This window comes from Lepisosteus oculatus, chromosome 7 (assembly GCF_040954835.1).
Source record: "Lepisosteus oculatus isolate fLepOcu1 chromosome 7, fLepOcu1.hap2, whole genome shotgun sequence".
In the NCBI taxonomy this organism is placed as follows: Eukaryota; Metazoa; Chordata; class Actinopteri; order Semionotiformes; family Lepisosteidae; genus Lepisosteus; species Lepisosteus oculatus.
The window spans coordinates 22516118-22543776 of record NC_090702.1 but is presented as its reverse complement, the minus strand read 5'-3'; the positions used below and the strand labels follow the sequence as shown (position 1 = coordinate 22543776).

Here is a 27659-nt window from a genome sequence, read left to right as displayed (position 1 = left end):
ACGTGTCGAATACGCAGTCTACGTACTACAATACAGTGCGTGCTAATACTTCAGTGGACACAAGAGATACTCTGTAATTCTATACCACTCTATAGGAATGCGTGCTACGGACGCAAGTGACCAATTGTATTTAAAAAAAGCTACTGTATCTCCAGCAAATAGGGAGAAAGGAGAATGTGCGTGATTTTGGAACAATGCCAACGTTGTAAACACAGGAATGCATAGAAATGCGTGCTACGAATGCTGGTAATCTTGTGAGCACAGGAAAGCGTGAAAAATAACAGAAAAATATTTAAGAACTGTTCTAAGTTAATTTGAGAAAAATACACAGAGCGTCTCTCTGTTTCTCTCCCATGCACATGAAATAAATACTTAAAATACTTAAAATAAAAATAAAAACGGAAACGTGGAAAAATGCAAGCTTGCGGATTGCTAAAGCAGGTAAGCCCCACAATATTATGTGTGGAGAAAAAGCTGCTGAACAGCTCGACCTGCTGCCCCCCCGAAAGACACAGTCATTCATAGAATTATTGAAATTAAGGATGATATCGAAAGTAAGCTGACAGAGCGCGTTAAGATGGAGGTTATTAGATGAGTCTGTAGTCGATTTGGCCAATTTGCTCGTTTACGTTAGATACGAGTTTGAGGGTACGTCCCGTGAGGATGTTCTGTTCTGTGAGCCGCTACCAACAGGAACTACAGGAGAGCACGTATTTCAGCTTCTGAATGAATGTATCGAAGAGAATGGCATCGACATGATAAAATGTGTCGGAGTTTGTACAGACGGTGCTATAGCAATAACAAGCCGAAACAGCGGTGTAGTTGCACGAATTAGAGGTTGCTCCAGAAATTAACGGTTTCATTGCAACATCCACCGCGAGACCTTTGCCGTCAAGAAAATGCCTTAATGGTTTAAAATCTGTTAGAATGTTGTGAATTGTATCAAGGCTCGAAAAATTAATTTGCATCTGCTTTGCTCAACTAAACAGGCTCCCCCCTTTCACTGAAATGGTGCTTTTTTATTTTTATGTGTTGTTTTTTTTCTGTAAAACACTTTGAGAAGCCACATTTTAATATATCAAACAAAGTTTATTATTATAATATTTATTATATGTATGTGTGAGTGTGTGTGCACATGCGCTCATGTTGGTCATTGAGAATTTCTGGGGTTCCTATGAGATGACTTGCAGGTGGTACTTGGATGCTTTGGTTGGATTAGGGGTGGTACTTGGTCCAAAAAGTTTGAGAACCACTGTTCTAGACTCTTTCCAAACCTGAGAACCTAAACATTTTACCATGTGTTGGGAGTTGCCGCATGTTTTTTTGCTTTAACCTGAGTCTTAAATCAACTGAATGATGTGTTCTTTGTATGAGTAAGTCTAAAATTTCTGTTTTTGATGCTTTTCTTTAGCCTGCACTGGGGCAAATTCCAATCAGCTTTGTTGACATTGCAATAAACTGTTGAATCTATCTTCTGTATAGCCTTCGTTATGCTAAAAATAATCACCACTGCTGGTGTCTGGTACAGCTGGCACATAGACAATTCTTGCAAATTATCTTGATCAGTTTGAATGTCCATTTAGATAAGATGTATAATGTGAAGTTTATCTATTTGGGATCTGCCAGTAACTCCCTCTGTTCTGACCTGATGGCAGGAATATCTCCAAAACTTTCATTTCTGTGGAGTCTCAAAGACAATAAATGGCTGGATTGACTTCCATTAAAATAATTGTGCACGTATCTTATGTACAAGAAACTGAGAATGATGTCTAAGCAATGAATTTAAATCTTTTCTTTTTTAATTGCAGTGGCATCAGGGAAAATGAGTTATTGAGCATGCTCTGGAAAAGCCAAATCATTTTCCAATTCAGTAATTTTCTAAAATGAGATTTAGGCAATTGTGAAGCAAATACTGTAGAAGTAACTTTCATAACGTCTCTAACTGTGTCTCCTAGAATCTCTGGGTCATTGACTGAGTCAGATTTTATAGTTGTTAATTCTTTATTTAAGGTTGTTGTTAGAATTAATAATAGTATTATATAATTGAGAAGCAAAAGGAACCCTTGTAGAAGGCTTCTGGCTCAGATTAATTTGATTGTATGTATTTAGTCTACAAAATACTTGTTCCAAAGAGGATTTCTGCATGCTCCATGTCACAAATATTTTATGTCTTAGGACACAAGTAGGTTTTTAGTTTGAGTATCAGCCTCCTTGTTGTCATTCTTATGGTCTATGTCTATGATTATGGAAATTAAAGATTTATCTGGGGTTTATATTGTACTTGATGTAATTCACAAAACAAATTGATGAAATGGGACAGTATTCTGATGTTTGTCTTTTCCAATAATTTCAGTACTTGTGCTTTGATTGTTAATCTTTGGTTTCATGGGAGTTTGATGTAAAAGATTTTTTAAAATCATGGCAATCTGAATTTCATCTAGGTCTTTTTATGAATTCATAACTGCAGTGTCAGTTCTTATGATATATGCTCCACAGTTATAAACACTTCTGGGCAGCATGTCAACCATGCAGTTTTTCAGCTGTGGTTACAAATGGAAATTCTTTACTGAGAATGTGTGATGTCTGTAACAAGTAAGGTTCTTAATGCTATATTTTATACATTTGGTTTTGTTGTGAAAATGACAAAAGTGCTTTTTTTCAAACAGCACATAAATGAGCTTTCCATGAAACTGGATGTGGAAGAGGTTCTTCAGAAAGCAGAAGCTATTTGCCTACAGATTAAAAATTGTAAGGTATGTCATTGTCATACATAAATGTTTAATTATTTGTTACTTAAAAGAAGTGAACAGATTTACTAATTTTGCCAAATATAAAAGAGAGGGGTGTTTTACTTTCTTTTCATATTTACATCTGTCTTTTAACATTGGAAAAGTTTTCTTTTTAAAATGAAAAAGATAATCCCATTTAATTTATGTTGTTAAAGTATACATTTTCAAATGGTAAGTCCTGGTAATTATATGGCATAATTTTAATTTTTGTTTGGGATTTTAAAATGCAGCAGTGGTGAGTACGAATGAAGAGAGGGAAAAAAAAGATCTAATAATCTTATAACATGGTCTACTCAATTCATAGGCAGAAGGTGTCAAAATGATTACTGGATGCTGTTCAAAATCTGAAATGGATTAGATTTGGAAAATTGTGCAGTGGAAGGAGAATTAATCACACTGCAATCCAGGGATGGAAAAATACAAACAGGTTACAAAAAAGTAAAGGATGCCGGCATCAAAACTGTCATAAGCATAAAGTCTTTCATGAACAGTTTCATATTTAGTGCCATATTTATGTTCCTTGCATTATAGTGCTTCAGCGGCAGTCACTCACAACAAACAGAGGTCAACCTAATTTTTCAAAAGCATCTGTTCTTTTGCTCACAGCATCTTATTACTTCTGTACTAGCAGGCCTGGGTTCAAGTAACTTCTTGAACATGTCCAATGTATTTATAGATAGTATGCAAGCCCATCTTAAACAATGATCCAGCAGCCATATCACCTACAACTCATAACTGACAACCAACTGAAGCTAAAGAGGTGTGAGCATGGCCAGTACCTGGATGGGAGACCTCCTGGGAAAAACTAAGGTTGCTGCTGTAAGAGGTGATAGTGTGGCCAGTAGGGGTTGCTCACTCTGCGATCTGTGTGGTTCCTAATGCCCCAGTAAAGTGATGGCTCACTATACTGTAGAAAGGCACTATTGGCTTTTACCAATCATGGCTTCCTAATTATCCCCATCTATGAACTGGTTTCATTACTCTGTTCTCCTCCCCACTGATAGCTGGTGTACTGGCTGCCAGGTGGGTACTACATATTGGTGGTGGAGAGGAGTCCCCTGTATAGCGCTTTGAGTGGAGTGTCCAGAAAAGTTCTATACAAGTATAAGGCGGCATTATTATTAATGAAAGTAAATAAATAAAGTTTATCTCAATCTTCATCTAATACTTTATAAATAAGAGTCTTTTTTGCTTGGCTTTGAAGCTATTAACATTCACTAAAAACTATGCTAAAAAACATTTTAGAATACTGTAGTTATGTTTAACAGAGAAAAAAGAAAGTGTTCTTATGAAGCTTAAACTACACTTTTTTATCATCCACATGATAAAACATAAAAGCTGGAAATCTCTAGGTTGTTATAGTGGTTACAATGAATAAATAAAAACAAGGAAATGGAAGAATCTTGTAAAACGTTTGCATGAGTAGATATTTTTTCTGTATGTTGTCAGTTGGTTTCGTACAGGGTGCACGTCTTTACAACTTACAACTTGCTCTTAAATAAAAGAAAGCAAATCAAGTATAAGTATGTTCAAAGGAAGTTATTTTAAAAATGTTCAAAAGAGCATCTTAACATAATGGGTAAAATATGATATTTGACATATAATAATTTAAATTGCTACAAACAGATTTATGTTAATGAAGCTTAAAAGCCAAATACGGTTATGCTCTGTTGTTGTTAGAATGCTGCGTCTCTTGGAACTTACAAGCTGTACAGCTTTTTCTAAGGCTAGGTGTGCCAGAGGGAAGATGCAGAGAAAAGCTTGAGAACTGGTGTTAAGTACTTTGATGTAGCTAAGATTGTCCCTAGCCTGTCAGTGATCCTTTAACTATGTGAATTGCAGCTGGACGCGTAACATATATTACATAATCATTTATATTTGTTTTCTAGGATTTGCCAAGTGCCGTGTGTGAGATTCTGGGAGTGAAAAGTGAAGCATTAAATCCTGCAGCAGAGAGCAGTGAGCAAAAGACACTTCCTGTGAAACAGACCTCCAAAATGATGCATGCTGTGGAACCAAACCAGAGCTCTGTTCCCCTTGACAGAGATGGACAGTCAAGAGAACCTGCACAAGTTGTCTTCAGTTTGCCACATGCATAGTAATAAACAAAGTAGTCTTTACACAATTGACTATTGTTTCCTCACCTATCATAAAGATGTTGGGTTTGACTGGTGGCAGTATTTGTTGGCAGATGAGGTAAATTAAGCGTTTCTTCTACTTTGGCATTATTGAGTATAAAAAGAGAAGCAAGAATCATAAGAGATTGCAGATCTAATTATTTTTGTAATTTCTTGTACCATACTTTCCTTTTCATTCTAAATCATCATTCCTCTTCATCAACAAATTACAATTCTAAATGTCGAGCACAGGGAGTTTATATTCAAAGAAGTTACGGCTTACTGTTTTGTTTTCTTTTTTTAGTCATTTATTTCAGAATTCAATTCTAAATTTTGGTGGATCTAACATAGTTGACTGTTTTAAATTTAAAATAAATAGGATGGAACAGTTGGGAAATTTGGATCATGTTGATCACGGAAGTGATGTACTAAACTGGGATAGGGTATAATGTTTAATTTTGGAGTGTAGTTGCTTTTGATAATGATTGTATACATCTACAAGGATAAGGTTTGCTCTGGTTGTAGGAAATATTTCCTGTGGAGTCATTTTGTGACAAAATAACATGCAAGTATAAAATGCCTTAAACATGATTATCATGGGTATTTAAAAATAATAAAATGTAGTTCAACTAGCAGGATATGACTGGATCTTAAACTACCTGTTCATACAGTGCCTATAGAAAATCTACACCCCTTTTATGCATTGTTGGATAAATGTTCACCCCCTTTGTAAAAGCAATCCCACGTTAGCTCAGGTGTAACCATTCATCTTCAAAATCGCACACCAAGGCAATTGGCCTCCTCTTTTGTTAAATTAATTCACTCATTTTATGCTAAGTTCAGCAATAGCTGTAGGTTCCTTCTGTTGTGTAGTGCATTTCAAGGCATACTCCACTATGAGCATCATGGAAAGATCTTGGGGATAAAATTGTGGAAAGGCACAGGTTAGGGGATGGGTAGAAAAAGAAAACAGAGGCTTTAAATTGCCCTTGGAAGCATGGATAAGACAGTTGTTAGGAAGTGACTGGCATATGCAGCCGCCAATACCCTGCCCAGATCAATATATACAGTACCTCTAAACTGGATGGCTGAGCAAGAAAGGGAGGCTGCCCAGAGGCTAGTGGCAACTTTGAAAAATACAGACATTTATGGACAAGACTGGTCAAAGTGTGCACAGCTATCCTAAGCTCTCCACAAATTTAGCTTTTATGGTAGGGGGGCAAGAAAGAAACCATTACACAAATATACAACAGCCAAGCATTATGATAGTGATACTGCAAACATGTTTCAAAATGTTTTGTGGTCTGCCGAAAATGCAGTGGACCATTTTGGGCCTTAATGCAAAACATTACGTTGTAGCAGCAACACCTTGTAATATAGTACAGATTTAGAGACGCAATCACACAAAGCATGGTCAACCCATGCAGAGTTCCCTGCAGTAAAAAGCTTAGACCGGTTGGTAGTCTGAGTGAGTGCCGCCACTGAGACTCAGAGCTTAAACCTTTATCCAAGACGCGATGTTAATAGCGCTGTGTAAAACAGAATTCTGCCCACGTTTCTCAGTGCATCGAAACCTTGTGACTAAACTAGTTGGCCATTTTGCCCGATAACTAGAGTTAATATGGTTGACACAACTGAATATACTGTATGTTCAGAAGTAGCAGGTACTCCTGGGAGCACACCAAGTTTCTAACCCCCAGTGACTGATTAGGCTAGAGTATTTACTTATCTTTAAGTATCTAAATGTTGAGTAGTTAAAGGAGACCAAGTGGCGAACAATAAATTATAACCAGTGTTTAAAGTTTAATCCTTATATTATTTGTTTCTCTACTTTATCCTGATCTGTTCTAATTTGGTTACTCTCAAGTAATGATTACACATTTTTATATAGGCAGATGTTTGTTTCAAGTATATTATGACTTTTGCTCTTAAATACACATGCTTATTTGTATCAATTAAATACTAGCATATTGTATTTTGAATTTGTGTGCAGGCTGCTTATTCTGTCGATTGATTCATAATAGCCAATAAAAATCTAATGCAATTAGATTCTTATAGTTTCTAAATTGTGCCAGTGAATTCACACAATGTTGGCACATACTCAAAACATGCAAATCACCAAATGTGCACCATTCCCACTTTGGGGAAATGACTGGAGCAAAGTACAGAAAAGTCCTTGAGGAAAACCTGCTGCTTTCTGCCGGAAAGCTGAGGTGGGACAGAAGTTCACCTTTCAGCATGACAATGAAGTGAAGTACACAGCCAATGTTACACTCCATTGGCTAAGGAACAAAAAGGTAAATACCCTTGAGCGGCCCAGTCAGAGCACTGATCGAAATAAAATCGAACATTTCTGTCATGACTTGAAGACTGCTGTCCATCAACGCTCCCCAAAGAACTTGACAGCTTGAACAGTTTTGTAAGGGAGAATTTTCTAATATTGCCAAACATCAGTGTACAAAGATGGTACAGATTTACTGCAGTAATTGCTGCCAAATGTGCTTCCATCAAGTATTAACTCAGGGGTGGGGACCTATCCAATTAACGATATGTTAGTTTGGTATTTTAAACATGATTGTTTTCCAAATAAGAATATATTTCACCTTAAAAGGGTGGAGTATGGTGTGTAGATAAGAGGAAGAAATCCTTATTTACATGCATGACACTTTGAGGTAGTAACTTGACAAAGTGAAAAATTAGGGGGTGTACTTTCTGTAGGCACTGGACAGTATATGTACAGATCCATGAATTTGTGGTTGCTCTGTTGCAGGAACCAGCCTCTCATTATTCCACAGTGATGTAATGGAATTTTAAACATTGCAAAGAATGGCTTGAAGATGACTCATGGGACCAGTCTAGAAACAATCTCTGCTGTTGAAAATAAGATGTCTGATTGCTGACAGCAGGTTTCTGAACTTGCAGCAATCTTGCATTTGTGTTGAAAGCACTAAAGCTCAGGCCTTGAAACACATACTGTAGCATGTCAAGTTTGGGCCAGATGGGTGATCTAAATTCTCACTTCATAAAATTGTCAGCAGCGACAGTTCAGTCAGTTACCTCTTCAGCACTGAACTTGTGGAGTTTGTTTCATCAGTTACTGGTGACATAGGCTTATCACTGGGACTCTGAGACCAATAATCAAACACCTGCCATTTCTAGCCCTACGGGTGTTCCTCAGCACTTTCTCGGGACTTGGGAAGTATCTTCTGAAATTCAAAAAAAGTGTTGACACTCATTTGCATATTTAACAAAACTATAATTGCTGATCTGGCAGTGTAAAAGCATCTGAGAAAATGGTTGTACAAGTACCTGTACCTGTATAAAAAGGTACAGGTTCATAAGGCCACAGATGCACAGGACACTACTCACCAGTATGAGCTTGAACAATTGCATTATCCACCCCACAAGCCCAGACTTCCTCTTGGACTAGTGACGATTATTTGTTAACTTTCCAAATTCTATAGAGTATGGGTATTCTGAAACATACTGTATTTGACTTTGCAATTGGGGAATACATTCAAGTGGATATCTTGCATAAAACGTCCTCCCTTCCACTGTATATTAGCATCTGTTATTGAGACTTAAAAGTTACCAGTTTAAAATCTATAAGCAGACATGAGGATTCTAGAACTGGGGCTACTGAGAAGTGTTCAAACTTTTGTTTTAACAAATATGCCATATAATCAACTAGTCTAGATGTACAATGCGTGAAATATAGCGTGTATATACATATTTGTATATTTTTAATGATTGTTCTGTTTGATATTTTTGTTTGCAAGTGTGCTCCAGAATTATCTGCAGATTTTTACCTGAATTTTATGCTTTGTATAATATTTTCAAAATATTCTTCAGCAAAACAGATTACATGTTATAGCTCATTTTGGTCTTTCCAAGTTTCTTAGTATTTAAGCTCTTTTTAAAGGCTTGTATTGACCAAATTAAGAGCTATCGTGTTTATTGAAAATATTGACTACTGTGATTGTCATGCAGTAGTCTAAGATTAAACCAAGTAACTGTTCCATTTCCCTCTTTACAAATGACATTTTAAGGCTGTATACCATCTTGATGCATTCTGTTTAAAATATAACAAAGTGCTCACTTTTGTGTACTTCTTTTTTTCCCGACATGTATTTGCATTTCTTCTTATACATACCTCACAGTATTCCTGACATTTACTTCTTTCCATATTTCAATTGCTAATAAATGTCTTGAAGTGAGCTTTTCAGATCTATTGACCACACACGACTCTCCTTACATCTTGGAAACAGATTGTGTGAGGATGTTAAACCATTGAGGTATTAAAAAATCATATAAAAGGTCTGCTTGTTGACTAAAGTATCTTTCATCTGTTCATAAGGTACCGTCACATTCATAACAAAGTGTCTGAGGCATACGTACATCTCTAAGCTTTTTCATTTCCTGTCCCACAGGAAATTGCTTCGGACTTGTTTGATAGCTTTTTGTTCACATTGCTAAAAGTTATCTTTTATCTTTCTTCACTTTTATTAAAAAAAATTGCTGCCTTGGCTATAGTCAAAAAAAAAACTTTTCATATTGCAGTCTAAACCATTGTGGTCTAAACCTGTGCAAAAATTAAGAAAGTATATTTTTATACTTTTTTGTTCCTTTGTTTTGGACTTTATCATGTTCAAACCAGATATGCTGTTAATAATAACAGTTTTGATTTGTCCCCATAATATCCAAAAAATTACTAATCATAAATTTGTACTTGGGGTGGCACAGTTGTTAGCATTGCTACCTCACAGCACGAGTGCCCTGGATTCAGTTCCAGACCTGGGGTGTTTTATGTGTGTGGAGTTTGCATGTTCTCATCGTGTTCTCTTTGGTTTCCTCCCACTGTCTAAAGACATACTGGTAGATGAATTGGGTCCTGGGAAAACTGGCCCCTGTGTGAGTGTGTGTCTGTGTGTGCCCTGCGATGGACTGGTGTCCCATCCAGGGTGTATCTTACCTTGCCACCATTGCTTACCGGGATATGCTCTGGGTCCCCCGTAGCCTTATACTTGATTAATTGGCTAGAAAATAAATGGCTAGATGGAAGGATATTTACTTATATTACTTATATTTACAGTATGCTTACATCAATAAATACTTAGTTCTAAGGCTTATGCTCACTTACTGTATGCAATGTGGATAGATCTAGCATACTACATTTATAACACATAAATGCATTACATAGCAGCAGAACAACTAATGCCAATGAAGAGCTTGGTTATACAATAAAGAGTTGTAAAATGTAATATATATATATGATTCATTAATTAGACCTTACTTGGAATATGTTGTTCAATTTTAGTATTACTCTTCTAGTGACAGTACAAATGAGAGCAACCTGACTAATTTCTCATCTGAAAGAAAAATTAAACTCAGACAGATAACTACAGTAAATACTGGAAAACAGAAGACTATTGAGGAGTTGTGTCAGCTATTCGTAACCCCGAAAGACATTGACCAAGTTACCTCAAGGAACCACTTCAAGATCTGTAGCAATACAAAGGATGGAGGACAAGGACATTTGAAACATTCAGGACAGAAAACAGGAGACACTTCCTTATGTTTAGGATTGTAGGAGTCTGGAACCAGCTGTGTGTTGAGGAGAAATGTCATACTGGAAGAAATAGCTTTATGGAATTCCTGGGTTTTTAGACTGTAAACTTCCTTACCTTCTTATGTGTGATATTGAAGGACCTTTCTTACACTACATTGACACTCTTCATGTGACATCAAATGAATGTAAGCATATTTCCCAGTTTATTACTGTTTCTAGATTCTCTACAGCACAGATAGTGAAATAGTGTCACAGGAGACAACTGAAATTACTCCTCAGGACTTTATGTCATTCTATTGTATATAAAATTGTGTTCCTACTTTAAAGATCTGTTTTTATACATTTCTTTTGGGGGGTTGGGGAGATGGGTGGCAGCAGTTGACATTGTTGCCTCCCACTCTTGGAGCCCATAAAATTGGGTTCAGTTCCAGACCTCGGGTGTTATCTGTGTGGATATATGTTGTACAGTATGTTCCCCCTGTGTTTGTGTGCATTGTCTCCCACAGTCCAAAGAAATACTGGTAGGTTAATTGCCTTCTGGGAAAATTGGCCCTGGTGTGTCTGCGTGTGTCCTGCAGTGGACTGGTGTCCTGTCCAGGGTGTGTCCTGCCTTGTACCTGTAGCTTCCCAGATTAGGCTCAGGCTCTCCTGTGATCCTGAACTGGACAAAGCATTTAGAAAATGGATAGATTAGATGGGGAGATGCCATATTGAGATATTAAAATCCCGTAAATTAAGGAATGGATATTTTGCAATAGAATTGCAAGCATGGGAAATCTGTTTTAGAAGTGAGAGTGCAACTGGGCATACTACCATCACTTACCAAACATGTCTTTATGTCCATGCATGATTGTTTTGTTGTGTGGTTTTTGTGCAGCTAATTATCTGCTTCTCTTTACTGGCACTGCCATGCAGTAGATAGTAGAGATTAGCACAGAGGCTATTCAAAGAAAAAAAAACATTAAAGGTGTCCCTATTTACACATCAGGAACTGATATTTCAAAAAAGACGCGTCCGTATTAGATCTGTCAGCGTGCCTGTTGAATGAGGAGAGAGGAGAGTCTTCTTATCTGCATCAGGTTTGACAGTATATAAAGTAGGGAGATTTCTTAGAAGAGGCAAAGCAACAAAACCCCACCTCAGCAACGTTTTCTCCAGCAGTTCTACTCGGATTGCGGAATTCACTCATTTGCCTTTGCAATGCAACCAGCCATGATGATGTTCTCTAGCAAATACTGGGCTAGGAGAGGTCTCTCTTTGGATTCTGCTATGTTTGATGACCACCATTTAGGAAACCAAACTGTAAGTATTTCATGTTGTTTTCTAGAGGCAAAGCAATAGAAATATTTTTTATACTTGGATAACTGAGTAAGGTTTCTACAAGTAACATGCTGTGTGGTGATTCTATAACATAAGGCAACTTCAGGTGGATGACTGGAAGGTTCTATTCTGACATTTGCTTCCATCACATATGTGAGGCATTAATTCCTTCCAGCCTACTAGGCTGTACTTGCCCTGAGCTCTTGTACACATCTGCTAGGATCATGTAGTGGACATTTGTTCAAAGTTTCACTTTATCTTTACCTCTGTACATTTGAGGCAACAAATAAGCCGGATAAAGAAAATATGAATTCCTGGCATTAGGGCTCAGTTTGCAACCTCTCTGTACTTGCTGAAGTGAGACATAATATGCCATTTTGCTGTGTGGCAGCCTTTTGTGAGAGGCAGTGTTGATACTTTGAAGAGCCAACAGGCGCCTCTGCAGGATTCTGCTGCTTTTCCTAAATTGAATGAATCCAGAATGCCTTCGCTGATGGAAAAGAAGGCGAGAATATATAAATTTTAGGTTACTGCACAATGAATCAATCAAATTTTTCTTCTTCTTCTATACATTGCAATAATGATATATATTAGTAGAGAGACATAATAGAACATTCATTCAAGGCAGGTTTGTCAATATTTTGAGGTGTTTTCTGAGCTATGTGTATTTTCTAGGTTGCCTGGTAAGAAGGCATTACTGTGTAAAAAATCATCGATTTAGGGAATAGTTCATTTAATAGCTTCACTGAGGATAGTAGTATATTTTACATAAAGGCTCATTGTGTCACCACAAAAAATGTCTTATGCATTAAACTTCATGCACAGAATGCAGAATCATGATTTTATGTTATTTTTCTTTGTGCTTATTAGGATACGTATAAATTGAAGAATTAGCAAGTGTATAAATCTTGCATTCTAAACCATGACTTGGTTTAGTAATGAAGTTTTTTGCTTCACATGTTGCTAAGCATTTAAAAATACTGAGCGTTTTGTTTTAATATTTAATGGAAATGACCCCAAGAATCACTTTTACCATACTTTGGATAAAAAATGAGATTAAAAAGTTAAGACTCCTTATATTTCTCCATACAGTAATGAGGAAATGACTGTTAACTGGGTCATCAGAATGCAAACATTTTGCTTGTTTTCACTGAAAGACAAGGTAACAAATGTAACTAATTCTTACCAGTAATGTTACTGTTATCATCATAAACTCACAATAAGATGTCTTGAATATATTATACAAAATCATTATTGTTTTCACACAGAACAGGACTGTTTTCAGTAAAATTGAAGAAAAAAACCAGGCGGATGAAGGAGGCAAGACAGCTGTTGTGTTTTCCTTAAAAAATGAAGTTGGCTGCTTGGTAAAAGCCCTCAGGCTCTTCCAGGTATGTTCTGCTTTGTGAAGTTCAGTGCACCTTTCTCTTATTTAATGGAATATCAATGGCTGTGTAATGTCATGAACACAACTAATGTTTAACGTTTAACAACTTAACGTTAAAATGTTTGTGTATTACATTACACTTATGTGTTTTATAAATGTCTAAAATCTTGATTTATTTCTAGTGAGTTGATAAATTGCAGGTATTTCTTTCAACCCATGTGATGGTGAATGCTCATGGTGACTAGAGAATGTGTACTTTTGCTCAGAAAGACAGTAATGATTCAAACTTAAATAGTGGAAATGCCTTCCACATACATCAGTTGTAATTCTTTTGATATTGGTCAACATATTGTGTCACTTAAATTAAGTATTCACTAGTTTGTTACATGGCTGAACTTGTCATTTGATCTTACTGCTACTGTCTTTTTGCTTATAACCAAACCAGTCCAAATCAAATTAGATTTGTACCCCCTGATTCAGATGGGTATTTTGTTCTTCAGGTGAAGTATCTTACTCAAAGGTATTGTAGTAGTATAAGTGAGATTTGAACCCCTGATCCTCCTGTTATGCTGTAAGTCTGACCTCTCATCAGTACTCCCCACTACTGCCTGATTTTCAAAGTTCTTCAAAATCCATTTTCAGATTTTTGTTCCTGTACGCTGCTTTGGCATTCTACATTTATCATCTTACTGTTGCTTCATAAAGCGCACAGGATGATGTTATTCACATAAGGTACAGCAGGCTGAAAGAGAAAACAAGCTTTCTTATCATAAATAGTATAAATTATGGACCTATAAGAGTTGTTTTTGTGACAGATTTAACTTTACTGATATGCTGTTTGATTAACATTTGCCACAAGTGTAGTCCAGCAGTTAATTATTTGTAAAGCGAGCCTCATAAGATGTTTTTTTGTAATGACTTTATGCGCGCTTGACTAATTAATCTTTGTAGGGGCAGAATCAATTTACTACCAATTGCAAATCCAGCATTACAAAACGGAATACAGTAAGACACTCTTATTTAAAAACATTAAAAATATTGATAATTATTATTATTGAATGTACAGTATTATGTGAGCTTTCATTTAAACGTTATTAATTCATTTCAATATATTTTAATAATTCGTTCCATTTTCAGAAATAAAATAAGCAGTGTCTAACTTAAGAACAAAAAAGATTAATTACTAGAACAAATGAGTTTTTTATTTGCTACAGACATGTACCATTGGTACATGAATGCTGTGTGAGGGTATTAATGTAGTTATTTGTTAATGAGAACACAGAGAAGATGTTTCTTTGTTGCAATGTATGACTTTTTGTGTGTGGAGGGAGGTTCACTTCAGGTTCCCCTGCTAGTAGGCTAAAGGCGAAATTCTTCTTACATACATACTGTACAATGTCAGCATTTAAAAACGCTGTTAAAGAAAAGTAAGCTTTTTCCTAAGTTGGTACCTGATGTATTATATGTGATTATATTATTTTTTTTTATTCAGAACCTAAACAGTAGAAGACCCATCCATTTAGAAGCAGGCCAAGGACTGTTTGAAGCGAGTCAAAAGGGTGTACAAGTTTTTGGTCAAATTAAGAGCAAAGACTGTGTAGTGACCAGGAGAGCATGAAACGGATAGGACATGCATTGTTCCTATTCATACAGTAGTGTACAATAAACTCCTCAGCCTGAAGCTATGTTTTGCCATTTCATTTCAAGAGCTACAGTACAGTGTGTGTATTTTAAACTTGAAAATGAAATACTGCAACATAATAAATTTGCACTGCGTTTGTGCATTGACTGCAAAGGAACGAGTAAAGGTAAACTCCACACTGAAAGAAGAAACACAACATATTAGCTGCTGAGCATTCTTTAGAGACAAATGTAGCAGAGACAGGTAGCATATATAAATATATACAGTATATGTTAATTTTATTTTTTCCTCCTGTTTTTGTAACGTTTCGAAGCACTAAGTGTGCAATCTGCATTCCATAGAAAAAAAACAGTATTTAGACTTTTGTTCAGGGAAAAAATTGTAGCCATTTTTCATTGCTGTTTTATTTGAGTCATAATATGAGTTATGAATTTTTTACTCGGAACTGCCATTTCATTTTCATCACACCTGAAGGCACCTACACTGCCACACTAACAGCAACCAATAATCCTGATGTATTACTGTTGGAGACTCAGGATACTTCATTCTCAAGGCATAAACATTCTCAAGGCATTGATGTACATACTGTATGTACTCAGTGATCGTCTTGATTGGGAAATGATAACTTGCTCCAACCTACCAACCTCAGCAGCACTGCCTATAATGAGCCAACAAGAAGCATCCATACACAATCTGATAGCCAAAGTTCAAGTCCTCACTTTCCAGGCTATAAGACCCATCTTCTATTCTGATGAGAAGACTGAGACTGAGGAGTAAATTGTATTTTCTGACTGAATATGAAAAAACAGCCACAGCAAAAATAACAGCTATGTATCTACATCTTATTTACTAATATTTACTTTTGCTTTATGCTACAGCAACTGCTGCACAGCCAGTATACCTTGTGAATATGGTTCTAGAATAACAAATAATTTACATCAAATCACCCTTTAGCAGGTTTCTTCCAAACTTAGAATTGAAGGAAATGATACTGAACTCTATCCATTTAATAAATAAATATTGACATAATATATATATATAGGACTATAGGATTTTATAGAAAAGATCGAACAATTGTGTAATATATCACAAATCTTTTTGGTGTTTAACATATTCAAGGATCAGTTATCCCAATTCAAATTAATAATTACAATGGTGGCTATGTTTGAATTTGAGTATTTATACACGCATTCTTTTCAGCAATCGTGCTATAGACATTTTGCCTTAAATATACTTTTAAAATGCACATTATATGCTGTTTAAGATAAATAAATCCTTATATTTTAATGCACTTTCAGTTAGCTCTGGCATTAGTTGCCTGTCCTGCTTGTTTATTAAGATCAGTCTTTTTTAGGTCACTCTCAGGGGAAAATAAAATTAATAAATAGGTCAGTGATAGTCCCTTGCATTCATTCAAGAGGGGTACTTGAAAATCTATTACTGTCAAGGGCAGGAAAACCTATCAAAGACTTTCCAAAAGTGGTCCATTACTGTGGTGAAAAAAGAAGTGTATTAATACTACATATAACAAATGCATGTAGTATTAATACTGCTTATTAAGTATTAATACATTGTCAGACACCAAAAAGTGAAAATCCTTGTGCGGTGTTGCACAAAAAGAAACATGTTCTCTGTAGTATCATGTATTTCCATTCTTGGATTCTTGAAAGGAAAGTCAGAACCAGTCCTGACAGAGTAGGATAAATGAGGGTGGGAACCCAGTTCCACTTAACATGAACTGGACAATTTAACATAGCCAATTAACCTTGGGACAGACCCCCACCCCCATTTAATAAGGTGGCCCTGAGGATCTAAGAACATGAGAGTTCACGACAAACAACACTTTGAGAAGCACAAGTGTTTATTGTACAGTATTAACCAATCCTACACAGAAAAAAGCCAGTCGTCCTCTTCTTCACTGCTAAGATTGCTCTCTAACCACCACCACACCTGTGCAAGCCCTTTGTATACACTAAGTCACCACTGACTACTCCCATGGGAAAATGTGCATTCAAGCACTTAACCGGCAATACAATTCATCCAGTAAAACAAAAGCTTTCTCTTGTAAAAGATGACCTTTGACAGCCTCTAGTGGCAGATAGGGGCTGCTACTACAGTCCCAACATAGAGCAGTCCCTTATACGTGAGGAACCCAGATCACTTTCTGAAAACCCAGCCGAACATGAATGAGGACACGCAAACTCAACAAAGACAGGAGACTGCAGTCAGAACGGAATCCAAAAGCCTGGAGTTGTAACTATATTTCTCATTCTCAGAATACAGATATGGCAGATGCAGATATTTTAATAAAATATTCACCAGCAAATGCGTTCAATAGAAGAACTTTTTTTACATTTATTTTTTTGGGGAGGGTGGGGTGGGGGGGGCAGCACACTGGTGTGTCTCAGACACCCTGTGTCCTAGGTTCTTCTCCCTGATGGATGATCTTCTGTTTGGATTTGTGTATGCTTTCCTGTGTTCACAAGGGTTTTTCTGAGTTGTTTTTTCTCTGTGGACCACATGACTAGCTTTGTGTTCAGGGTGAGTGCAGTTCTGTGGCCTTTGCTTCCTGGTTGAGATATTTTTTCTTGCAGTTTGTTATCCATCCATGTATGTATTTTCTAACCGCTTCATCCAATTCATTGTCGCAGGAGAGCCAGAGCTGTTCCTGGCAGGCAACTGGCACAAGGCAGGATACAGCCTGGACAGGAAGCCAGTCCATCGCAAAGCACACACAGACACAAACACACACACACACACACCACGGCTAATTTTCCCAGAAGCCAATTAAGTCTTTGGATTGAGAGAGGAAACTGGAGCACCCGGGGAAAACCTGCATGAGCTTTGGGAGAACATACAAACTCCACACAGATAGCATCCCAGATCAAGAATTGAACCCAGGGACCCACCACTGCTCCACAAAGTCATGTTAGGCTTATATCATTTTTAATGGCATTTTTTGTAGGTTTTATTCATTTTTTTATAAAGCTGTATGTGTTGTAAAACACTTTTTATATACTGTATATGTCTGTGGTGGTTGAGGGTGCAAGGAGAGATTTATTTTGTCCATTGTGCTTGCACATTTTCTAGTCACAGAACTTTACCATGTCTCTGTTCTGATTCCCAGGAAAAACACGTGAATCTGGTTCATATTGAATCACGCAAATCCAAGCGAAGAAACTCGGAAGTGGAGATCTATGCTGACTGTAACTGCACTAAAAAAGAATTTAATGAGCTGGTTCAACTTCTGAAGCTTCACGTTAACATTATCTCTCTTAACCCACCTGACAATGTTTGGACTGAAGAGGAAGGTGAGCTGATAATGGTTGTTTTCTCATAAATCATACTGCAAAGGTTGTTTTTTTTAACTGCCTGAATACAGACCTAAAAGAGTAACTGGGTTTAAACATATTTATTGTGGTTCTTTTTTTACCTCTGATTTTTGGATTTATATTTTTTCATAAAAATACTTTGAAAGTTCCCCTGATTCCTGAAATTATGCTTTGTAAATTACGAATTCCCCTGATGGTAGGGTATATGCTGCTTCTTGCTTGTGCCTATGTGATTCTGATGGCATATTTCTGTATAAAGGGGTGTTTTCAAAACCTTTTGTTAGGTATGTTTGATCTATGATTTCTGCTGTAAGCAGCAACGCAGGCCCAAGGGCTAGAGTTACATACTTTTAACACACATGCCCACTGCAGCTAAAAATAGCTTCACTTCACAATTTGATTTCATTTCGAGTATGAAATCTCATCAAATGGCCGTGCCAGTTGGCTTAATGAAAGATTGAACATGGATGTAGTTCCAGGTCCTTGATTTTTGCCTCTGTTATCCCAGGCTGGAAAGCAGAGAGAAGCCATGGGTAGCTTTGCATATGCAAATCTCGTGCTTGGGCCAAAGAAGTATTAAAACGTGATTTCATTTTCACTTCGGGGTTTAAATAAATAATCCCTGCATATTGAATCAGAAATTCAAAAGATCAAAATTGATATGGTATAGCAGTTACTGCAATTCAGTACTGAGTGAAAATATACAGTGGTACAAAGGTTCTACTAATACAAGAGTTCTATAGTCAAGACTCTGCCATGTAATACAGTCTTTATACTGTATAAAATGTCAACATGAACATTTTAGCTTTTGTACATAGTGACTTAGATGACTTGTTTCATTACCAAAATGAAAGTATGAAATCAAATAGCAAGACAAATTAATTGCAATGTATGTGTAACAAATACAATATTACACAGGAAAGATCAGTGTATTAGAGGAATTATTTTTACAAATAGATGTTTACAAAATATCTTCATTTCACTTAGCATTATTAATGAAATTATAGTTATCATTAATTTAGTAAATGGAAGATGACCTGATTTTTGTCGTTTAAATAAAAGAACACTGATTTTTCTACATGTTCCATTTAACCATTCTAAAAATAATGATTTAAAATGATTTTATTTTTTATATATTTAATCCAATTAACGAATAATAAATTAGCAAATATACTTTTGCACGATTAAGATCAAAAATAATAAGGTGATATCTTAGTGTGCTCTTAGAATTGTGAGAAAATTAGTGTATTGGTCATTTTAATGTGTTTTCTCAAAAAATGTGTGAGAGCTATTTCACCTATTATTTCTGTGCATATCAAATCTCTTCTATCCATTCATTTTTAATGTTTAAAATGTAATTCCCTTTACTAAAATATCCTAAAGTGTGATGTGTTTTTCTAGGTTTCCAAATAAACACAGCTACTGTATATTCTTATATTCCTTATAGGAAAAATGTTCTCATAACTAATTCTGTCGAAAGTGTGTCTTTATGCTTTAATTCTTTAAAGATCAATACAAATAAAATCTCTATACTAGTACTTGTACTTTTGCAATAGATCGAAAAGAGAACATTTATCTAGCTAAATCATTTTGTATGTACTGTATGCACTATGCCAGACTAGAAAAAAGTATCATTAAAGACAACTTTGACTTATGTTTAACTTAATTTATAGTAGTGATCATTGTGAAATAACATATTGAACTGCACTGTAAAATACTGTATTTATCACTTCTATTACAGTAGCAAGGCCTCTAGAGTTAACATACAAAAGAATGAAATCCAGACACAATTGCCACAAGTAGTTAATTTTGAAAAAAAGTCAGTATACTGTATGATCAGTTATTTTGGCTAATTTGGCATACTGCATTGTGTAAAGATTGCATTACTGTGAGATAAATTCCTTTGGAATAATGTGAGGCCAAGTCAAAGGCTATGTGGCCCATAAAATGTGTTTTAAAATCCAACGAGGTGCAGTCACAGAGAACGATTAAGACAGTGAGACACACAGCTCCATCATCTGCTACACACAACTCAGCTTTTCAGTCTGAAATTCCCATCAAACTCTTGAATTTCCCTGCTATATATTTAAATGAAAGTCTCACATTTAAAAAGGTTGACAGTACATATTCCCTTCTTTCTGCTGGCATTTGGCAGAATTATATTAAATGCCATAAGAGAAGAAAATGCTAGAGGATGTGGATCTTATGATAGATGCCACTAAATGCAGCTGGTGGTTATTGCTCAGCTAGTGCTTCATCTGAGGTGATGCAAAATCCGAGTACAAACAGCCAAGTATGATACAATGAGAATTTGCATGTTAATTTATTATTATTAAAATTCAGTTGGGGTAACAGTGTCACTATACTGCTTTCCATGTGTTGATTGCAGCACAGGAGGAAAGCTTATTACAGAAAGCAAAAAAAAAACGAGGCAGAAGACTTTTACTTCGCATTTACTGTATGTATTATTTATTAACAAGTCAGTACAAGTACAGCAGATTTGCCAGCTCTTAAAAAGCACAGCTTGGTTATTATAGATGATGGCATGCTTGATCATTATATTGTTAATTATTTGGAAATCACTCCTCGTCTGAAGGAGTATTGGTTTTTAAAATTCTTAATTATTATTGCAATGCCAACATGTCATTATTTATATTGTTATTATTATTATATATAACAATTTTATATTATTACTCCCTACTTTTACATACTGTACTGATTGTAATGTTTATTATATTTCTCTAACAGTCATACCTGTATCTCAAACCCTAAGGTCTTTTCTCTAGGCAGCAAGCTACTTTCTGCACTGTTAATTGTGGCTTGTTTGTCTGGAGCAAGTTTGTCTCCCTTTCATTACATAGTGCCCACCAGCCAATGTGGTATCACTTTTCTCAGGACACAGAGGCCATCCAGTTTTGCTGATCTTTGTTCTCTGTTCACTATAGTCTATCTGTTGTTAATGCTCACTCAACTATGATTCTTCTTCCTACCCGTTGTTTCCTTGGCAGATTCGCTTAAGATCTCTCAAGTTACTTTGGGATCACTTATGAACAATAGTTTTCAAGTCTTTACACAGAATTTTCAATAGGATTGAAGTCAGACCTTTACATGTGCCACTCAAGTACATTCACTCTCTTATTCTTAAGACACTTCAGTGTAACTGTAGTTCTGGTCTTGTGCTTTGGATCATGCTAAAAGGTGTATTATTTTCCTAGTTACAGTATAGGTTTGATGCAGGTTTTCTCTTAAGATTTCCCAGTACTTTGCTCCATATATGTTCCCGTCAGTCTTGACAAGTTTCCCAGTTCCTGATGATGAGAGGCAGGACAATAATATAATGCTGCCACCACTTGGCTTGACACTGGGGATGATGTTGACTCAGTGATGCACTATGTTGAGCATCCCCCAGTTGTAACACTTTGCATTTAGAGTAGACCAAAAAGGTTTTGACATGGTTGTAGTATCACATAGGTGTTTTGGTGCAAAATCTGTGTGGATTGTGAGATTTTTTTTTAGTTCCATACAAGCCTGTTTTGGAGACCTTTGTAGAGAGAGCAGGATAGTGTTGACTTTATCTGCCACTTAATGCTGTAACTCTTTTAATGTCTCTATTGGCTTCACAGTGGCATCTTTCAGCAGTTTCTTTCTTGTGTGCCTGTTCAGTTTGGAGGCAAAACTGAACAGGCACAAACAAAAAAAAATGGTTGACTTCTCCATTTGTAAAGAGATACAGTATTAAAGGTCTTCTTACTCTGAATTGTTGAATTCAATACCTGTCTGAGTGAACTTACAGAGATACTGTAGGTATACACAGTTTATTTTGTAATGATGTGAACCACCATTACAGCTATAGATAGAGGCCACTCAACTCACTGTGTAGAATTGGAACACTTTGGCAATCATAACCTTTCCATTTTTTTCATTCATTTTTCCATTTACTTCTTTATTTTTGCTTTTGCTTTGAGTGTGGAGTAGGTTGTGTATTTAACGAATATTAATTGCTACTTCATAGTATAATGAGCTTTTTAATAACAAAATGTGAACATTGTGCAATGGTCTGAATACTTTTACAAGGCACTATGTCCCTTCAGGAGAGGGGACTGACTTAGAATGTCATGTTCGAGACTGGCCTGTGGTGACATTTTTACAAATGATCAGTCCTTTGCACTAATGGTTCTTTCGTGTAACTAGTATTAAAGGAAAAATCGAATGTTCTGTAACAACTGAAGTTATTTCCTTTATACTAATACGAATGGTATATTATAACTTTCAGCTATAACTTTCACCTAAAGTCTGATTTCAGCTGGGAATCCTTTGATCATATTTCATTATTAATCCATGGCATTATTTTTCACAATTTTATTTTATGAGAGGAACAAGGTTTGGATATTTTGATAATTGACAACTTCAAAACAGTCCAAAAACTCTTAATAAGAATTCTCTCTGATTGTAAAGAATTAATTGGAAATGGTAGGGAATGTGGACATTGACTTCTATATAGAGATATTTTAGTTAGTAGGAGTGAGTTTGGAAAGTTCAGTCTGGGATTTCAGCTCCAAGTATGGTTGTGAGAAGTCTGAATTAATTTTAAGAGTGAACAAAGCACTTGAGAGTCTTTTTGCTCATCCTTGTGTCAGAGTGTGTTTCTTGTTCAGAGCTGCCCAAATACCCATCCTGAAAAGGAAACCAAATGGTTCTTGTTAAAACAGTTTGGCATTTCTTTGAGTTTTGTTTTTGGTTCTTGTACCAAAGAAAGTGATCAGATATATTAGAGGTGAGAGATATGAACCATATTATATTTTGACCGGTATAGCTTCTATTTTCAGGTTCAAACATCTGTTCTGGTCGTATTGTTTTTTCATAATGTGAAATGAACAATAATACAGCAAGTAATACAGCATTGCTTTGATAAAACTTTCCTTCTTTTAATATGTTTAGTTTATGATAAGTATGTTAATTCTACCATCACATACCACCACTTATATCTCTTTCTTGTTACATATGTGCCTGTAGTCCAATGAATACTTGACTGGTTTCTTATAGAAAGTGTTCTTTTCTGGTATCACTCTTTTTGCTACCAGTTCACATAGATTTTCATAAAATAAAAGCATTGTATTAACAAAAAAGAACAAGCAAAGAGGTGCTATTATTTAAGTTATTATGGATTTAAAAATCTGAATTATTTGAACTTTTTTTTTACATAAACAGCAATGTCATAACATGACCTAACTGAAAATATGAACCTTCACGAACGTTCGGCAACAAATCAGGATAAACCAGCTTTAGGGCCTTTTTGCCTTCAGATTCTATCACAAAGTATTTTTGTGTGTTAAAAGGAAGCGTTGCAAGCAAATAAGAAACTTAGGAAAAAGGGACCACACAACACAACCTTAGCCATGGGCATTGTTTTATGATACTACTGTGCATCTTAATTAACAGAGCTTGATGGCGTGCCATGGTTTCCAAGGAAGATTTCAGAGCTCGATCAATGTTCTCACCGGGTGCTGATGTATGGATCAGAACTGGACGCTGATCATCCTGTAAGTATATTAGCCTTCATGAAAGTACCGCATGAAATGTGAACTATATTAATAGAACATGGACACAAACCATAAGTGCATCAGAAAATGCATAAGGGAGAAGTGCAGGATTTTCACCAATGCTTTTTAACAAGATCATTTCTTTTCACCCATTTTAACATTATTTGTACACTTATCCTTGCATTTACTGTACTTATGTGTTTTTCTTTATTACACAGAATACAGCCCTTTTAAGAAGCTGTATGTGTCACTGTGATTCTGTATTGGTTGATGTACAATTTTAAGTCCTTACTCTCCCTTTTATACTCCAGCTGTCACTCAGAAGGTAAGACCGGAACCATTTTAAGACTCTCACCCCAAAAAATGCCCAGAAATTCAAAGTGGATGATCAAAAGCTGCTGGCAAAATCTGTCACATCACAGAACAGGAATTTCCCTTTTGATATTCATTGGTAAATGATTTGGAAAATGAAGAACTTGGTGCTATGAAAAATTAACTTTACTTAGAACATACTAGAAATGGGCTGAAAGGCTGCATTTACAGTACCTTCAACTGAGGCCATGGCAAAATATTTCTTTAGATTTAACCTAATATGCATAGTTTCTGAACAAATCATTTTAACAAATAGGACTTGTTTTAAATTAAGTTAGTGAAAATAGTTTATCCAAAATGATGAGTTCTTGTTGATGATAACATAATTTATGTAATGAATGTGAAAATTAATTCTAATAAAATCAGATAATTTATATAACCATCCTGACTATTTTGAGATACTTTTTTATTTAGATCTTACTGTATAATCAGTGAGATAGCAGGTATTTATTAAAAGGATTGCTTATGTCAGTATACTGTAGGTAAACATAAAAACATGTTAACATTTAGATTCAGAGACCTCTGTGAAAATGTTAATTGTCTAGTGCACAATATCTTAACATTAGTGCAAATTAGATAATCAATATTAAATATTGATTATTTTAATACTTACTTAATTTCCCTTGGTTCCATGTTAAGAAAATTCTCCATTTTATTTGAAATGATGAAATCAGTTATAATGGTTACTACGGAAACCATCTCTAGACATTGCACCCAAACACTGAAACTGCAAAATCCATTATTCCTTGGCTCTTACATTACACCTAATTTTCTTGTTTCTTCTTTCATTAGGGGACCAATTCAGATGTAATATCATTATATGCAAAATCACTAGCACTGTTCTTATTTAGAAATTATAATGACCTTAAAAGTCTTTTAAACATTACAGTTAGTAACTTACTCAATTTATAATTTACTTCATAAGCCAGCCCCAGAATTTCCAGAAGCTGAGAACATCTATTTAAAAACATAAGAAAGGTGATACGAGAGGCAGCCTTCCTGCTCACCCAAAGCGATTTCGTTGCTTTAAGCTGTCAGTAAGTGGCAAATCCCTTTGACCCAGAATCGTTCTTGTTGCACTTCTTTGATCTTTGTCCTAGGCTACAATATCTTTTTTATTGTATGTTGACTACAACTGATCACAGTACTCTTAATGGAAGTTTTACCTATATATACAGTACCTTATCTTAGTTTAAGTCCCAAATTTTGTAGCGTATGCCTAAACTTTCTGTATGTTTTGTTTTACCTTCACCTTATTGCTTTAAGGGCATTGAAAATTACACAAACATTTGAAACTGTTTCATGCATAACTGTACGGCGAAGTGGCAGACACTTTCGATCCTCAAGTGCTGAGGTTCTTCAGGTTTCAGATTTTAATTAGTACTTGATTAAGACCTTGAAAACGCTGCTGCTAAAGAAAGTGGATTTGACTTCTGAACTGCTTAGTTATTCAATATGTTAGTAAGGTCTGAGGTGAAATGAAAACTAAAAACACAGTATTCAAATGAAGTTGCTGTCTCCTACTTTCTCCATGTTCTTTTGCTGGGTATGTGCCCAGTCTGTGATTTTATTCAAGTCAAACCTTTTATCATTTACAGTACCACTTCCTCAATTTTTGTATCATTGGTACACTTGTTTGCTGGTTATACCAGAGTTTAAATTATTATAGACCAGGAAGAGCAATGGGTCTAAAACAGAGCTCTGTAGTACGTCACTGACTGTGCTGACCCAATTAGTGGTTTTGGCCCTTAAGATGATTTACTATTTCTTATTTGTTGAACAGAATTCAAACCATGTTTATACATTGCCTTGGATATCTACAGCTTTTAATTTGGGAATTAACATTTTTTGAGGAATCTCATCCTTCTTCATTAAATCTGAAAACTGAAATTTAGTTTGAAAGTTTGTAACTTTGTAACATATGTTTACATTTTTGTGTTATCGAGTATCCCTGTTACATGTTTCCTGACTGAGAGGAGATATTTTATGTTAAAAGCTGTAATTGTAGAATGTTAGGGTGCCCAAAGGGGTTGGGCAGCCAGTTGACTTAGACCCCTAGAGGTTTTTTTCTCCTTACTAAGTAGTTTTTGGTTCCTTTCCTCCATTGTCTTCTGGTGTTTTCTGTTCTGTATTCAGAACATGTATGATCACTTGCTTTGTTAAATGCCATGGGGCAACCTTGTTGTGAAAGGCGCTTTATAAAAATAAATTGAATTGAATTGAATAAAAGGCTGTCTTAGCACCTTAGTCTTTAGACTTTTATCTAGCTTTTATTTGTACAGAGAACTTTAGGATGCTTTGTACAGCTAGAGTTGTTATTTATTGCTCAGTTGGATCTTTAGACAAATATGTTTAATTGACCTAAACTGTTACATAACAAATATGGTATTATCCTTGAAGTAATTAGAAAGATTATAAAAAAAGACTAATGATATGAATATGTAATTTTAATATAAGATTTTATGTTTCATATAAGACATTATGGTTTCTTAAAGATACAGTATGTTTACTGGCAGACAAGGGGTGGTTGGTGCTATTTTAAAAAGATTTCATAGTATTCCTCCTTAAACACATTTAAACCAATAGGTATCATCAGCATGTATTTCAGATTCCCCTTATTAAATTTCTTCAATTTAATCATTTATCTTCAATGTATTTTTCAGTACTCCCTAATAATAGGGAATGCCTCTTCTGCCAATATGAAATATAGACCTTCTCTGTGCATTGTAAGTAGGCAAATTACTGAGACTTATTTCATTGCTTTATAGCTGATGTGGATCAAGCATAAGAAAAAGGACATTAGAATTGTATATGTTTTCCTGAGCAAATGGAAAGCTGCCTTATTTCCTTAAACTAGATCGGTAAATGCACATATTTATGTAGGCTGCTGTGCCATTGGGCAATTTCAGTACCTACGCCTTTACAATATATACTGTATGTAAACAGCATTTTGTTCAATGATAACATTTGATAATAAAAAGTATACAAAGAAAATAACCAACAAAATATGCTGAGAGCATCTGATTAAGATTATCAGGAAGTGTTTTTATTAATGATTGGTACTGTACTGAAAATAGTTCATAGACTGAAAATGGGAAAAAAATACAGACAAACTCACATTGCAGGTAATATAACACGTCTGTCTCTTTGTTAAGTTATATCTGATTGTTTGAAATATATTTAAAGAAGGTATGCTCAGGCCTCTAAAATAGCATTAGTCCTCTCTTATGAGTCATCACAGAAACAGATAGACAGAATAGAAATAAGTTTCCATACTCTCTATTTATCTGTCTGTTTCCCAAGAGTTCCATTAAAAAAGAATAAGAAACTCCTCTAAGATTTCAGGAAATGCCAGGGATTGTAGAGATAAAGAAAGTGTGTTTAAGGGTCAATTGGTTCCTTCTCAGTCATTTAAACTGAGAAGCAATGAAAAATGGTTACCATAGCAAAATAGTGAGAAATTGCATTGACATCCTAACAACATTTTAACAAGTATTCCCTTGCTAATAATGTTAAATGTAGTACCAGGATTTGGATTTATTTGAACAGCTTTAACTATGCCAGATATAGGGCTGTATTGAGTGTATCACT

At 35.5% G+C, this 27659-nt stretch overlaps 2 protein-coding genes across 3 annotated transcripts in view; both read left to right on the top strand.

The window, feature by feature from the left end:
- Nucleotides 1-9004, top strand: part of tbc1d15 (TBC1 domain family, member 15) — a 62709-nt gene extending 53705 nt beyond the window's left edge. The window contains exons 16-17 of one of the 2 annotated variants that reach the window (XM_069192283.1): nt 2667-2753; nt 4679-9004. In XM_069192283.1, the coding sequence (XP_069048384.1) occupies nt 2667-2753; nt 4679-4888 (297 nt within the window). In that variant the 3' untranslated portion in view covers nt 4889-9004. The remainder of the gene's footprint in view (nt 1-2666; nt 2754-4678) is intronic. The other variant, XM_069192284.1, reaches the window with a different exon arrangement.
- Nucleotides 9005-11613: 2609 nt separating this feature from the next.
- The window catches only part of tph2 (tryptophan hydroxylase 2 (tryptophan 5-monooxygenase)), a 50289-nt gene continuing 34243 nt past the window's right edge, over nt 11614-27659 (top strand). Inside the window, exons 1-4 of the mRNA XM_006633525.3 lie at nt 11614-11777; nt 13064-13186; nt 17952-18135; nt 23596-23696. Of these exons, the coding sequence (XP_006633588.1) occupies nt 11676-11777; nt 13064-13186; nt 17952-18135; nt 23596-23696 (510 nt within the window). The 5' untranslated portion in view covers nt 11614-11675. The remainder of the gene's footprint in view (nt 11778-13063; nt 13187-17951; nt 18136-23595; nt 23697-27659) is intronic.